Source organism: Triticum dicoccoides, chromosome 6A (assembly GCF_002162155.2).
Source record: "Triticum dicoccoides isolate Atlit2015 ecotype Zavitan chromosome 6A, WEW_v2.0, whole genome shotgun sequence".
In the NCBI taxonomy this organism is placed as follows: Eukaryota; Viridiplantae; Streptophyta; class Magnoliopsida; order Poales; family Poaceae; genus Triticum; species Triticum dicoccoides.
Window position 1 is genome coordinate 7,636,053 of NC_041390.1, and position 15,777 is coordinate 7,651,829.

Here is a 15,777-nt window from a genome sequence, read left to right on the forward strand (position 1 = left end):
TTAAATTGTTCACAACAACGAGTTAACAAATTTAAGAATTTCATTGTCTAACTATTACTCCCACTGTCCCACCATGGTCTAACTATTATTCAGTTTTGAAATCAGATGCTCCCAGAAAAAGTATCATCAGCCAGTAAGCCATCCAAGAATATAAGAGAAAAATAAATGAAAAAACTGATACAAATTACTAGAAAACAATCTCCTGCTTTCACACCAGTTAATATTTTATAAACAAAGCTACTGCATGAAGAATGAAGACATTTAGCTAAGTTGAAGAACTAGAGGAAGCAACCAACAGACCATATCAAAACTGCACCCTCAGCAGTGATCAACATGTTGTGGCCATCAACAACTCCAGAATTATTCCTGCAAAAGAAGTTTAACAAATTTTGGGATTTCATATCATTTTCATGGCCATATTCACTTATTCAGAACCCTTTTTCATGGAAAAATAAACTGACTCAGATTGCACTGAAAGCTGCAATTGCCACTGAGAACATAAAGATATAGTGTGCAGACATACTCTTCATTAATACTTGAAAGCATTTGCAGAATGCCCTGATGTCACACACTGGGGTTGAGAAATCAAGTTATCAGTTATGTCAAGCATTGGCCACAACAAAACCAAAATTCAGTCATGAAAAGAACACCTAATCATGAATTACCAGCTTAATACGATGAGTGCAAATTCTGTTGTTGCACACGCAGCTACCAATTTTCATAGCCTGTTCTTGGTTCATGTAAATCTGAATCTAGCAGGCACCTCCCCTCTGCAAGCGGCTGCATAGTCTTCAGCAATGTGTGGTGCAGCTTGCTCGTGAGGGCATATGAACTTCTCCATAAATACCTTCTCGCGGACCACCACCATACTATAGTAGTCTCTGTCATGATTTAGCAATCCACTTTCCTTAAGAAACCTCATAACATAGTAGCGGGGCCTGAGCCGTCCCTCCAGGCTGTAAGTGAGCATAGCCGGCCGATGAGCAACGTAGGTTCATCGATTTTGAAAAATATTCCCTGATTTTGCAAATAAATGTTCATCGATTTTGAAGAACAATTCACCGATTTTGCAAAAAAGTTCATTGAATTTGGAAAAAGTTCATCGATTTTGAAACCGAATTCACTAATTTGGCAAAAAAAGCTCCGAATTTGGAAAAAGTTCATCGATTTTGAAAACCTATTCACCGATTTTGCAAAGAGTTCATCGAATTTGAAAAAAAATCGTCGGTTTTTCAAAAGATTTATCAATTCTCAAAAAAGTTCATCAAATTTGAAAACAGTTCATCGGATTAAAAAAAGTTCATCAGATTTGAAAAAAAGTTCATTATTTTTCAAAAAAGTTCATCAATTTTGAAAAATATTCCCCGATTTTGCAAATAAATGTTCATCGATTTTGAAGAACAATTCACCGATTTTGCAAAAAAGTTCATTGAATTTGGAAAAAGTTCATCGATTTTGAAAAAGAATTCACTGATTTGGCAAAAAAGCTCCGAATTTGGAAAAAATTCATCGATTTTGAAAACCTATTCACCGATTTTGCAAAGAGTTCATCGAATTTGAAAAAAAAAATCGTCGATTTTTCAAAAGAGTTCATCGATTTTCAAAAAAGTTCAGCAAATTTGAAAACAGTTCATCGGATTAAAAAAAAGTTCATCAGATTTGAAAAAAAGTTCATTAGTTTCCAAAAAAGTTCATCAATTTTGAAAAATATTCCCCGATTTTGCAAATAAATGTTCATCGATTTTGAAGAACAATTCACCGATTTTGCAAAAAAGTTCATTGAATTTGGAAAAAGTTCATCGATTTGAAAAACAATTCACTGATTTTGCGAAAAAAAGCTCCAAATTTCGAGAAAGTTCATCAAATTAGAGAAACAATTCACCGATTTTGCAAAAGAGTTCATCTAATTTGAAGAAAAAATCATCGGTTTTCAAAAACAATTCGCCGATTTTTCAAAAAAGCTCATCGATTTTGAAAAAAGTTCAACGAATTTGAAAAAAGTTTATCGAATTTGAAAACAGTTCATCGGATTTGAAAAGAGTTCATTAGTTTTCAAAAAAGTTCATCGGTTTTAAAAAAATATTCACTGATTGTGCAAAAAAAGTTCATCAATTTTGGAAAAATGATCATCGATTTTGAAAAAAGTTCATCGAATTTGAAAAACAATTCACCGATTTTGCAAAAAAAAAATCATCAAATCTGAAAAAAGTTCATGAATTTTGGTTCATTCAAATTCGAAAAAAGTTCATAAAGTATGAAAAAAGTTGATCAATTTGTAAAAAGTTCGGGAATTATAAAAACGAAAAATATAGAAAAAAAGAAAAAGTTGACAAGTTTCAAGAAAAGTTCATGAGATTCAAAAGAAGTTTGTAAATTTGAAAAGTACACGTATTCAAGAAAAGTAAGCAGATTTTTCTAAAAAGGGAAAAGGAAAATGAAAAGTGAAAGAGAATAGCAAAAGAAGAAAAAAAACTAAGGAAAACCGGCAAAAAGAAAACTGGGAAAAAACAGAAAAACCGCTGCGGTTTTCTATCGTTAAAGATGAATAAAAAACACACTAGGCACAAATAAGGATTGCCCATGGCCGATGCACGGGGACAAATTATGTTAACGTGTTTTTTTCTTTTTTGCTAGATGGTTCCTGTTGATATTGCAAATTGTCAAAGAAAATGGTGTGACATTAATTTGCTATACCACACTGGGTGTTTACTTGTGCATGTAACAGAGTATAAATACATGCAAAATACCTTTGTCCTGTGTGGATTTTGTCAGTGAAATCAAAACTACAAGAGTCAACTATGCTACTCCAGTTACCACATCAGAGGTACAGGCATCCAAATGAGTTCAGAGATAATACATTAGATGGCATCCTTCAATTCAGAACACCGTCCTTGAGCCATTCAAAGGCCCAGAACTATCAGACAAGATATATATTTCCTTGCGACATCATTTACAAGTGTCTTCTCATCCATCCCATTAGTAACCATATAATTTGGTACACTAGCAAAAGATCAAAAAATACTGTTACAGCACAGATGAGAATGTAAACCAAAACGTAATTCAGTTCAGAACAAAAAAAATGCAGCATTGACTACATTGTTATCTATTGGTGCTGAATTTTGACAAGCTTGAATGCCTCGAACATGAGGTCTCATTAAACTAAAATTGAACAAAACTAGAGTACATCAACCAACAAACTGAACGACATCCAGACAAGTTCACTCTGAACGACATCCAGACAAGTTTACTGATAGATACCAGACAGAGAGCCAAACCACTCTTCTATAGCCATTCTCCAAGCACAGCTCCAGCCACGAACAACATCGTCACTTGCCACAAACCACCTCTGAAAAACAGTAAAATTTCTCATTTTCCAAATGTTCAGAACAACGAAGCTAACACCTGAGATCAATCTAGGCAGACTGGAAACCACACTAAACAGACGTAAATATTCCAACCATTTGCTAGCATAGATCATGAACTAACAACATTGCTTCAGACACATGTAAGCCTTGATTGCTCAAAACATGAGGAGGCTCGGTTTTAACCAGCCATAGGATTTGGACTAGATGGTAGGCCGTAAATAGAAAATGTACAACTCTATTGTTCCGTTTTGAGATCACTTGTCACTAGAACTGAATGTATCAGCCAATAGGCCATTAAGAAATAGTACTGGAGAAAATTCAAGGAAAAATCTGATACAGACCAGTAAAGCATGAATTACTTTCACAACTTTTAATCACTTCAAAAGAAGGTATTGCAGAAAGAACGAAGATTTTCACCTCACAAGAATGAGAACAAGCAACCAACAAACTGGATGAAAACAGAATCCTCGGATTGGTAAACGTATTGTGGCATCAACAAGTCCAAAATTGTTTCCAAAAAGAGTGTCCAGAATTGACATTCAGAGAAAATTTTATAATGACATGGAAATATGAGGACTCATGGATCTAATGACTAGCTTCATCAAGTGGTAGCAATGACCAAACTAGCATGCGACAGACATACCATACCAGATAACCAACATCTTGTCAGGCTTAAACAAAGGTTGCCAGCTTAAGGTGCCAAGTAAAACCTTTGTGGTACAGTAAGCATTTAAATTTGTTAATTGTCTTAAGAAACTTTACCCTCCAAGCCTGTTCCAACCCCAACTCAGAGATGAGGAACTCAAACTTTTGCTAAACTGATTCCTTGACATCCTCAACAAAATCAGAACCATAGACACAGGAATACTTACCCTTGGCATCAGTCAACCTGAATGTCTTCTTCAGGTATTCCAATTTGGCAGCTATATTTTTCCCGCCAAGGAATGCGACAATGCGCAGGGCGTGCTTGAATATCCCAGAGTCACGGGGCACACCTATGCCCATCGGTGCAAGCCAACATCACCCAGAATGCATTAAAGTTTTAAAATAGAGATTTTAATGCATGCAGAATGGCCTGTTCTCGTTTACTTAGTTCCAAGTGTTAAATAACATGGCATGAGGATGAACAAGTTGATAAGCAAGTCATGGTTTCTTCTCTACTAAATGATAGCATTAACATATCAGGATTCAAATTATCAGTTTCATCAAGCGTTAGCAAAGACCATACCAGCATCTAACAGACGGACAACCAACATCAAGTTAGGCAAAGTACAGTGAAACAGGAATTACCAGCTTTCAACAAATTGAAAACTTTGTTGCACCTTACAAAGTTTACCAATTCTCATACCCCATTCTTGATTCATGTAAATCTGAATCTAGCCGGCACTTCCCCTTTGCAAGCAGACGCGTAGTCTTCAGCAAGGCATGGTGCGGCTTCCTTGTGAGGGCATATGAACTTTTCCATGAAAACCTTCTCAGTCTTAACCAGTGTTGTATAGTAGCTCCGCCCGTGCTCTAGCAATCCATTTTCCTTGAGAAATCTCACAACATAGTAGCGGGGCCTGAGCCGGCCCTCCAGGCTGTAAGCGAGCATAACGGGGCGATGAGCAATGTAGACTGGGTCCAACCCCACCTCAGAGATAAGGAACTCTGACACACGCTCCAGCACATCATGTGACCTTGTCAGCAGCACCGGAGCCTTGGACAAAGCAATGCCAACGTCGGCATCAGACCACCCAAGTGTCCTCTTCAAGTAGTCCACTTTGGCAGTGATCTTGTCTTCGCTGAAGTATGAGACAGCGTGCAGCGCTTGCCTGAACATCCCAGATTCACGGGGCACACCTATACGTTCGGCGCACGCGACCATCCACAAGACACGCTCTGCGCTGGCATAAAGTATCCTCGGCGCACGGATGAAGAGCTTGGCAATATCACAAGCACCTAGACCGCACTCTGCTAGGATACTGACTTTGGGCTTGACCGCACTCTCGAGGTGGGAGCCGAGGAAGCCGGAGCCGTACTTGAGCGACCGGAGCAAGTTGTCGATGGAGCCGAAGAGTGGCAGGTAGTACTCTAGCTTGGAGACGACGGATCTGTGGCGCAAGTAGCCGGGGGCGAGCGAGACGAGGCGCGCAATCTCGGCATCTGACAGGCCGAGGCCGGTGAGCCCCGCGACGACAGGGGCCAGAGTTCTCTCCACGCCGGCGCAGAGGAACCGCGGGTCCTTGGCGACGACGGCCGCGACATCGGCGCCGGAGAGGCCGAGGCCGGCGAGGAAGGCGATGACGGCGTCGGGGTTGGAGGGGGACTTGAGGTGGGAGAGCTTGGCGGAGGCCTTGAGGGCCTGTGGTCGGGTGAGGCCGCAGGTGGCGACGAGGTACTCCTCCACGGCGAGAGAGGAGTTGGGAGGTGGAAGGAGAGAGGACGCGCTTCCAGAGGTGGAGCATGGCGCCGCGACGGCGGCGGGGTAACCGTTGAGTGCTGCCGCTGCGGCGGCGGCGGCGGCGGCGGCGTGTGTGTCTACGGTGGTGTGGTGGACGGACAGAGGGATTGGCCAGTGAAGAACTTGGCTGAGTTGATCCGTGCCATCCAAATGGCATCCAACAGCGTATTTTCATCCACACGTTGCCAAGAGCAAGCAGCGTCCATTAGAACCCAAATATAACTAGCACGCGAAATAAGTACACCCCTAAAAATAAGGCCACCACTCTGCGCCGGCCGAAAGTTTCGGCCGGTCGGCTAGCAGCCGTCCGATGTGAGTGAGGTGGGCTGCACGATCTGTTCCTTCTCCTTCCTCTCGCACGGGTCAAAATCCCCCCGCGTCTCTCTTTCCCCTGCAGCGAGCACGCCCGCGCCCTCTCGGCACCCTGCGCAACCATTACCGCTCGCCGCCGGTCGCCTCCGTCGTCTCCTTCTGTGTTTCCCGTTGGTTCCGTGCATATAGCAGTGTGTCCCGTAGTTGCAGCTCCCTATGACGACGGCCGCAGCTCCGGCGTGCGCCGGTTGCAGGTCGCAGCACCTCCGTCGCCCAGCTCATCGCCCCATGGTATCAATTTCGATGCCGTTCCTAGAAAAAAACGGAGACATTCCAGCAAAAAACAAGGTTCCAACAAGAACATTATATGGTTTTAGCAAAAAAAAGTGTGTGGTTCCAGCAAAAAATGAGATGGTTTTCGGCAAAACATTGATATTGTTGAGGCATATCTCTCTCGATGTGGTTTTGATGATTGATGACAACGTGTTTGCGGACTAATCGTGTGCTTTGAGTATTTCAGAGATTCATCCTTGGCACGAGACAATTTCTTCCCCTCGGAGTGTCATTCAAGACGGTGTAGCTCTTTCGTTTCTCTTTCGGTGGACTAGTTGCGTAGAGGGCACCGTACTATCAAGAGGGGGTCCGCTGGAGTATTGCTTGGGTGGAATCAACACGTACACATCCGCTTCTCACCCTCAGAACTCTTCCGCTTCGATGGAGAGATCTTTTCTCTCTTGTGTGTCTTGTCTGGGTCCCAGCGGTAGTACCGTTGAGGGGTCACAAGCGGCAGTACCGCTCCGCAGCGGTAGTACCGCCGGTGACTCCGCAGTTGTACTACCGCTGGCCTGCCTGGCCCTACCACCTCGACTTCAGCTTCGTTGGAGAGATCTTCTCTCTCTTATCTGGGTCCCAGTGGTAGTACCGTGCTACCCAGCAGTAGTACCGCTGAGGGGTCACAAGCGGCAGTACCGCTCCGCAGCGGTAGTACCGCCGGTGACTCCGCAGCTGTACTACCGCTGGCCTGTCTGGCTCCTACCGCCTCGACTCGAGGGCTCTTTTTCGCGTGTCGGGTTTTGCAGCACTAGTTGCGGCAGTAGAGGCGGTAGTACCGCCCTTTCCACCGCGGTAGTACCGCTGGCTCAGCGGTAGTACCGCCCCCAAGTGGTACTACCGCCCTCTGGGGGGCTGTTTAGTGGGGCAACGGTTGGATTGTTGCCCCCACTATAAAAGGGGGTCCCCTTCTTCCCCGTTAACTTACCTCTTCCCCCTCAAGCTCCATTAATACTCTAAGCTCCATTTTCACCCGATCTATCTCTCTAGCCAATCAAACTTGTTGATTTGCTCGGGAGTGGTTGAGAAGGCCCCGATCTACACTTCCACCAAGAGATTTTCGATTCCCCCACCTATCCCTAGCGGATCTTGTTACTCTTGGGTGTTTGAGCACCCTAGACGGCTGAGGTCACCACGGAGCCATAGTCCATTGTGGTGAAGCTTCATGGTATTGTTGGGAGCCTCTGATTAAGTTGTGGAGATTGCCCCAACCTTGTTTGTAAAGGTCCAGTCGTCGCCTTCAAGGGCACCAATAGTGGAATCACGACATCTCGCATTGTATGAGGGCGTGAGGAGAATACGGTGGCCCTAGTGGCTTCTTGGGGAGCATTGTGCCTCCACACCGCTCTAACGGTGACGTACTTCCCCTCAAAAGGAAGGAACTTCGGTAACACATCCTCGTCTTCACCGGATCTGTTGGAAATATGCCCTAGAGGCAATAATAAAATGGTTATTATTATATTTCCTTGTTCATGATAATTGTCTATTGTTCATGCTATAATTGTATTATCCGGAAATCATAATACATGTGTGAATACATAGACCACAACATGTCCCTAGTGAGCCTCTAGTTGACTAGCTCGTTGATCAATAGATGGTTACGATTTCCTGACCATGGACATTGGATGTCATTGATAACGGGATCACATCATTAGGAGAATGATGTGATGGACAAGACCCAATCCTAAGCATAGCGCAAGATCGTGTAGTTCGTCTGCTAAAGCTTTTCTAATGTCAAGTGTCTTTTCCTTAGACCATGAGATTGTGCAATCCCGGATACTGTAGGAATACTTTGGGTGTGCCAAACGTCACAACGTAACTGGGTGACTATAAAGGTGCACTACGGCTATCTCTAAAAGTGTCTGTTGGGTTGGCACGAATCGAGACTGGGATTTGTCACTTCGTATGACGGAGAGGTATCTCTGGGCCCACTCGGTAAGACATCATCGTAATGAGCTCAATGTGACTAAGGGTTGGTCACGGGATGATGTGTTACGCAACGAGTAAAGTGACTTGCCGGTAATGAGATTGAACGAGGTATTGGGATACTGACGATCGAATCTCGGGCAAGTAACGTACCGATTGACGAAGGGAATTGTATACGAGATTGCTTGAATCCTCAACATCGTGGTTCATCCGATGAGATCTTCGTGAACATGTGGGAGCCAACATGGCTATCCAGATCCCGCTGTTGGTTATTGTCCAGAGAGTTGTCTCGGTCATGTCTGCATGGTTCCCGAACCCGTAGGGTCTACACACTTAAGGTTCGATGACGCTAGGGTTATTAGGAAGATTTGTATGTGATTACCGAATGATGTTCGGAGTCCCGGATGAGATCCGGACGTCACGAGGAGTTCCAGAATAGTCCGGAGGTGAAGATTTATATATGGGAAGTCATCATACGGTCACCGGAAATATTCGGGGGTATACCGGTATTGTACCAGGACCACTGGAGGGGTTCCGGGGGTCCACCGGGAGGGTCCACCTGCCCCGGAGGGCCTTATGGGCTGTAGGTGGAAGGGAACCAGCCCCTAGTGGGCTGGGCGCCATTCCCCCCTAGGGCCCATGCGCCTAGGGTTTGGGGGAAACCCTAAAGGGGGGCGCCCCCCCCCTTGCTTGGTGGGCAAGCCCCCTCCCCCTTGGTCGCCGCCCCCCCTCTAGATCTCATCTAGAGGGGCCGGCCCCCTTTCCCCTTCTCCCTATAAATAGAGGGGCGAGGGGAGGGCTGCAGGACCACATCCAAGGCGCAGCCCCTCCCCTCCCCAGCCCCTCTCCTCCTCCGCGTGAGCTTGGCGAAGCCCTGCCGGAGAAGTGCCACTCCATCACCACCACGCCGTCGTGCTGCTGTTGGAGCCTTATTCCTTAACCTCTCCCTCCTCCTTGCTGGATCAAGGTGTGGGAGACATCACCGGGCTGCACGTGTGTTGAACGCGGAGGCGCCGTTGTTCGGTGCTTAGATCGGATTCGGCCGCGATCTGAATCGCTACGTGTACGACTCCTCCAACCGTGTTCTTGCAACGCTTCCGACTCGCGATCTTCAAGGGTATGAAGATGCACTCCCCTCTCGTTGCTAGTTACTCCATAGATTGATCTTGGTGATGCGTAGAAATTTTTTAATTTCTGCTGCGATCCCCAATAGGATCCACTCTTGGTTATTTCTTACCTTTACTTGTGCAAGCTCTTTAGTGTTACTTCTCTTGCTTGCTTGTTTGTTTGTTGTTATTGCATCATATAGGTTGCTCACCTAGTTGCACATCTAGACAACCTACTTTGATGCAAAGTTTAATTTGGCAAAGAAAAGTTTAAAATTGTTAGTTGCCTATTCACCCCCCTCCTAGTCAACCATATCAATCCTTTCAATTGGTATCAGAGCCTCGTCTTTTTATTAAGGACTTTACCGTCCGAAGAGTATGGTTGATACCATAGACGGTGTGGAGGAACACTCCAGTGTGAATCCGATCTCGTCTATGGGCGATGGGGGAACCTCGGTCTCTCGTGCGGAGTTCAATGTGGCCTTGGAGACATTGAAAACCTCCATGACGACCGAGGTTGAAAGCATGTTTACTAAATTCCTTAAAGGGCTTAAACTATCCACCGCACCATTGAAAGTGGGTAGTCCCACCGACAAGGTGATGGATGCTACCTCCGATAAGGGGGAAGCTAGTAGCGAAAAGGCTCCTTCTTCTAGTGGTAAGAATGGCACCGACATCTTTGCTCATGTGGAACCACCACTTGTTTATGGTGGACCGGTTCCTTCCACTCATTTGAATCATGCCGGTCCTCCCCCTAAGATTGTGAAAAATGAGGACTTTGATTCTTGGGTTTACCGCTTTAAACGTCATTTAAATCATGTGAACACTAATCTTTGGAGAATCATTGAAGAAAGTTTCTATCCGCATGATCCAAGCAACTTCACTCCTCGAGAAGCCGCGGATAATCAATTCAATGAGAATGATCTCTTCATCATTCAAGATGCAATTCCACCCAAAGATCTACCTCATCTTCGGCCCTTCGCCTTGGCCAAAGACGCATGGCTTTGTGTTATCTCTCTCTATGGGGGAAGCGCAAGCATTCAACGCTCCAACTATGAAGTGGTGCAAGATGAGGTTGATGAGTTTGCAATGAAAGAAGATGAAGAACCTCGTGAGCTTTATCGGAGAGTAACCAAACTCTCGGTCTCACTCCAAGATCACGGGAGCAAGGACAAGGATGACAATTGGATCAAGCGCAAATTCCTCAAGGCAATGATGCCCTACCACAAGGCCATGTCCTCCGTCATTCGTCAAAGGCCGGACTTCCACACTTTGACCTCAAGCGAAGTGTTGGATGAGTTTGTGGCCATGAACATTTTGGACAAGACCGCCGACAATGTGGTGCTTCATTCTCAAAGGGCAAAGAAGCCCAACCTTGCATTGAAGGCCAAGCTCTGCGTTGAAGAAGAAGAAGAGGAAGAAGAGAGGAGAGCAACCCCGAAGATACAAAGTATGCATATCATGAACACATGGCACTTGCTTCAAGGCAATTTTGGAGCAAGAAAAACTCAAGGCCAAACTTTAACAAAAACAACTCAAGTGGCACGAAGAGCAAGCAACGTGTAAGGACTTGCTACAATTGTGGCAATGTGAGTCATTTTGTTGCGGAGTGCCCGTATGAGAAGAGGGAAGACAGTGGTGGCAAGCTCATCCGAAAGGACAAGGCCAAGTCGTTCCCCAACAAGAACAACTTCACCAAGAAGACTCCACCCAAGGCATTGGTGGTACAAGAAGAGTACAATGAGGATGATGACGATGATGAAGATGGTGAGTCGGTTGCCATGGCCTCTGTTGCCATTGCGACGACTCCACGAGTGTCTCTCTTCGACTCACCCAATGAGAGCATCACCTCCAAGTGCCTCATGGCTAAAGCCACCAACAAGGTAACCTCCAACATCAAAACTACCATCATTAATCATCCTTCTTCAACGGATAGCATTGATGAACATGAGGGAGCTAATGTGGAGGTGAATGAGTTTGATGCCTTTATGGGAAAACTTAAGGGTAAATCCAAGAAGCACTTTGTTGCTCTCTTGGAACAACTTGGTGAAGCCAATGACATGATCGAGGCTCACGAAGATACCATCTCTAAGATGGAAGGGCATAGTCGTGACTATGCCGATGAGATCTCGGATCTTTCCAATGCTATTGAGGAAGAGTGTGGTCTTTGTCTGGCTCTTGAGGAGTCACACAACATTGATCATGCTAAGTTAAAGAAAGATTTTTATCATGTTCTCATTGTTTCTCGTGTGCTAAAATCCGAGAAGGCCGAACTTGAGGTTGATCTTGGTAGACTCAAAGAGGAGTTTGATCTACTTGACAAGGCTCACAAGGTCTTGAAGGGTGCTCATGCTAGCCTCAAAGAGTCTCATGATCAACTTCAAGTAAAGCTAACCAAGGAAAAAGCCACTTTTCCTCATATGATGTTAATTGATAATGCAAATGCTACTAACCCGTGTTGTGAGCATGTGCATCTTGTTGAGGAGAACGCTAAGCTAAAGGTGCAACTTGAGAAAGGTCTTGCATCTTGCATACAAGGCAAGAAGAACCTCAACGACCTCTTGACCAACCAAAAGGGAGTTGTGGCTAAGGAAGGGATTGGGTACGTGCTCGAGTCCAAGAACAAGAAGAAGAATGACAAGACCAAACGACCTCCTCCTCTCATGCAAACCTTTGTGAAGGAGGGAGAGAGTGCTTCCAAGGAGAAGAAGAACAATGCGAAGGGTGGCCATGTCAAAAAGGCCAATGCCACTCCGCTCATTAAAGCCGGCGACTTTAATCCTTCTTATGTGTTATGTCGGGCTAGTGATGGGCATGTCTATGCCAAATTTGTTGGTTCCCCTCATGAGTACATTGAATGGTCTATTTGGGTTCCAAAGACCCTTGTTACTAACATCAAAGGACCCATTACAAAATGGGTACCTAAAACCAAGCATTGATCTCTTGTAGGTGTTCGCTTCCGGTGGGGGATCATGGTTGCTCGATAGCGGAGCTACAAATCATATGACCAGAAGCAAGGACTTGCTGGTGGACGTGCACAAGATTCCATCTATGCCCACCAATGTCGAGTGGGGTGACGCCTCATCTTCTAAGGTATTGGGACTTGGCAAGGTAGTCATTTCTCATGATCTCACGATCGAGAAGGTCATGCTTGTTGAGTCCCTTGCTTACAATTTACTTTCCGTTCGTCAACTTGCAATCATGGGCTTTGCCACTTTCTTTGATATCGATACCGTGGCCCTCTTGTGGAGCAAGACTCTTAAAGTAGCCTTTGTTGGGCATGTCGAGAACGGTCTATATGTGATTAACTTTTCGGAGCGACCCACTAAGACCGCGACATGCCTAATGGATAAAGTTGATGTGGGATGGCTTTGGCATCGCCGTTTAGCCCATGTCAATATGAGATCTTTGCAAAGTCTTCTCAAGGGGGACCATGTCCGTGGACTAACGAATGTTAGTTTTGCTAAAGATCGTGCTTGCAGTGCTTGTATCGAAGGGAAGCTACATGAGAAGGCTCACCCTCCCACGACTATCATTTACTCAAAGAGGCCTTTGGAGCTCCTTACTTGGATCTCTTTGGGCCTCCATCCTTCGATAGTCTTGGGGGTAGGAAGTATTGCTTGGTGATTGTGGATGACTACTCAAGATACACTTGGGTGTATTTCTTCAAAAGGAAGAGCGAGACCCAACAAACCGTCATTGACTTTGCAAATGAAGCACAACGTCAACACAATGCAAAGATATTGACAATAAGAAGTGACAATGGCACCAAGTTCAAGAACTACACCTTGGATGAGTTTCTTAGTGATGAGGGGATCAAGCATCAATATTCCGCACCTTACACTCCTCGACAAAACGGTGTTGCGGAGAGGAAGAACCGGACGTTGATGGATGCGGCAAGGACCATGATGGCGGAATTCAAGTCTCCATACAACTTTTGGGCCGAAGCCATCAACACCATGTGTCATGCATCCAATCAGCTCTACCTCCGCAAGGGCTTGAACAAGACTCCATATGAGATACTCACCGGTAACAAGCCCAACCTCAAGTACTTTCGGGTGTTCGGGTATAAGTGTTTCATTCTTAAGAAAGGTGTTCGGTTGTCTAAATTTGAAGCTAGAGCTTATGAGGGCATATTTGTTGGTTATGCTACAAACTCTCATACTTACCGTGTCCTCAATAAATCCACGGGGCTTATTGAGGAGACGTGTAACGTGGAGTTTGATGAAAATAACGGCTCCCAAGTGGAGCAAAGTGGCACTTGTGATGTAGGTGATGAAATTCCTCCTCAAGCCATAAGAAGAATGGGTGTTGGCTTTATCCTACCCATTGAGGAACCCCTTGTGGCCGAAGGAGAAGTACAATGCTCCACTCAAGTGGAGCCATCACCAACCCAAGGCCCACACGCTTCCGAAGAACAACATGAAGGCCCTCATCCTCAAGAACAAGACCAAGGGCAAGATCATGCTCAAGACGATGTGGACACACCAAGTGATGCCCAAGGTCAAGTTCTCTCCTCTGAGAAAGTTCGAGAACAAGAAAAAGCTCAAGACGACGCTCAAGATGATCAAGTGACCACTTCTCTTCTCACCCCCGAGGAAGAATTGGAGCGTCGTGCTGCCAAGGTTGCTTCCAAGCTCTCCACCAAGGATCATCTCATGACGAATGTGCTTGGAAGCTTAAGAAAGGGGGTAAGCACTCATAGACAATTAGCAAACTATTGTGAGCATCACGCTTTTGTCTCTTGTGTCGAACCCCACAAGGTCTATGAGGCGCTCGAAGATCCGGATTGTCTCAATGCCATGCATGAAGAACTCAACAACTTCGAGCGCAACAAAGTGTGGAGATTGGTGCCAAGACCAACGGGGAACCACAATGTCATTGGAACCAAGTGGATGTTTAAGAACAAGCAAGATTCCCATGGGATTATCATTCGCAACAAGGCTCGTTTGGTAGCACAAGGATACTCCCAAGTCAAGGGTATGGACTACGGTGAAACCTTTGCTCCCGTTGCTCGTCTTGAATCCATTCGCATGTTGATTGCATATGCTTCTCATCATAACTTTAAGTTACAACAAATGGATATGAAGAGTGCTTTTTCTTAATGGTCCTATTAATGAATTGGTTTATGTCAAGCAACCCCCCGGGTTCGAGGATCCCTACTTTCCCGATCATGTGTATCAACTCGATAAGGCACTCTATGGCCTTAAACAAGCCCCACGTGCGTGGTATGACCACCTTACCGAGTTGTTACAAGATCGTGGTTTTGAACTTGGGCTAATCGACCCCACTCTCTTTACTAAGAAGGTCAAAGGGGAGTTGTGTGTGTGCCAATTATATGTTGATGATATTATCTTTGGTTCCCCTAACAAAGCTTTCAGTGAGGAATTTGACGCTCTCATGACCTCAAAGTTTGAGATGTCTTCCATGGGAGAGTTGAAGTTCTTTCTAGGGTTCGAAGTGAAGCAAAGAAGAGAAGGTACCTTCATCAAACAAGCCAAATACACTCAAGACATGCTCAAGAGATTCAAGCTAAGTGAAGTCAAGCCGACTTCCACTCCAATGCCCACCAAGTGCCAACTTGACATTGATCCCAATGGTAAAGCGGTGGATCAAAAGGTATATCGCTCCATGATTGGATCCTTGCTTTACCTTTGTGCTTCTAGACCGGATATCATGTTGAGTGTGGGAATTTGTGCATGATTTCAAGCCGCACCTATGGAAAGTCACTATGTGGCGGTCAAATGAATCTTTCGATATTTGGCCCATACCCCAAACTTTGGCTTATGGTACCCAAGAGGAGCAAACTTCAAGCTTGTAGGGTATTCGGATTCCGATTGGGCGGGAGACAAAGTGGATAGGAAGTCCACTTCCGGAGGGTGCCAATTCCTTGGTTGCTCTTTGGTAAGTTGGTCTTCCAAAAAGAAAAGTTGTGTGTCTCTCTCATCCACCGAAGCGGAGTATGTAGCGGCCGGTAGTTGTTGTGCACAACTCTTATGGATGAGGCAAACTTTAAAGGATTACGGTGTCATTTGTGACAAAGTGCCTCTTTGGTGTGACAATGAAAGTGCCATCAAGATCTCTCTCAACCCGGTGCAATACTTCAAGACGAAGCATATTGAGATTCAGTATCACTTCATCCGGGATCACATTAGGCGAGGAGAGATCGAGCTCAACTATGTCAACACTCATGATAACCTTGCAGATATTTTCACAAATCCCTTGGATGAAGCAAGATTTCTCGAGTTAAGGCATGAGCTAAATACCATTGATTCGAGCAATGTGACTTGAACCT

The 15,777-nt window shown here is 45.2% G+C and overlaps 1 protein-coding gene across 1 annotated transcript; it reads right to left on the reverse strand.

The window, feature by feature from the left end:
- Positions 1–2,980: 2,980 nt before the first annotated feature.
- On the reverse strand, positions 2,981–6,402 carry LOC119315443 (transcription termination factor MTERF8, chloroplastic-like). Its single transcript, XM_037590073.1, has 3 exons — positions 6,248–6,402; positions 4,656–5,935; positions 2,981–3,346 (listed from the first exon to the last, which is right to left on the reverse strand). Exons 1-2 carry the CDS (start codon positions 6,400–6,402, stop codon positions 4,726–4,728), a joined length of 1,365 nt encoding a protein of 454 aa, XP_037445970.1. The 3' UTR covers positions 2,981–3,346; positions 4,656–4,725.
- Between the last annotated feature and the right edge of the window lie 9,375 nt (positions 6,403–15,777).

Coding starts and splice junctions, on each gene's coding strand:
- LOC119315443 (XM_037590073.1), bottom strand. CDS start 6,402: ATGAGCTGGGCGACGGAGGTGCTGCGACCTGCAACCGGCGCACGCCGG. Junction 5,936..6,247: donor GAGGCGACCGGCGGCGAGCG/GTAATGGTTGCG, acceptor GGATCAACTCAG/CCAAGTTCTTCACTGGCCAA.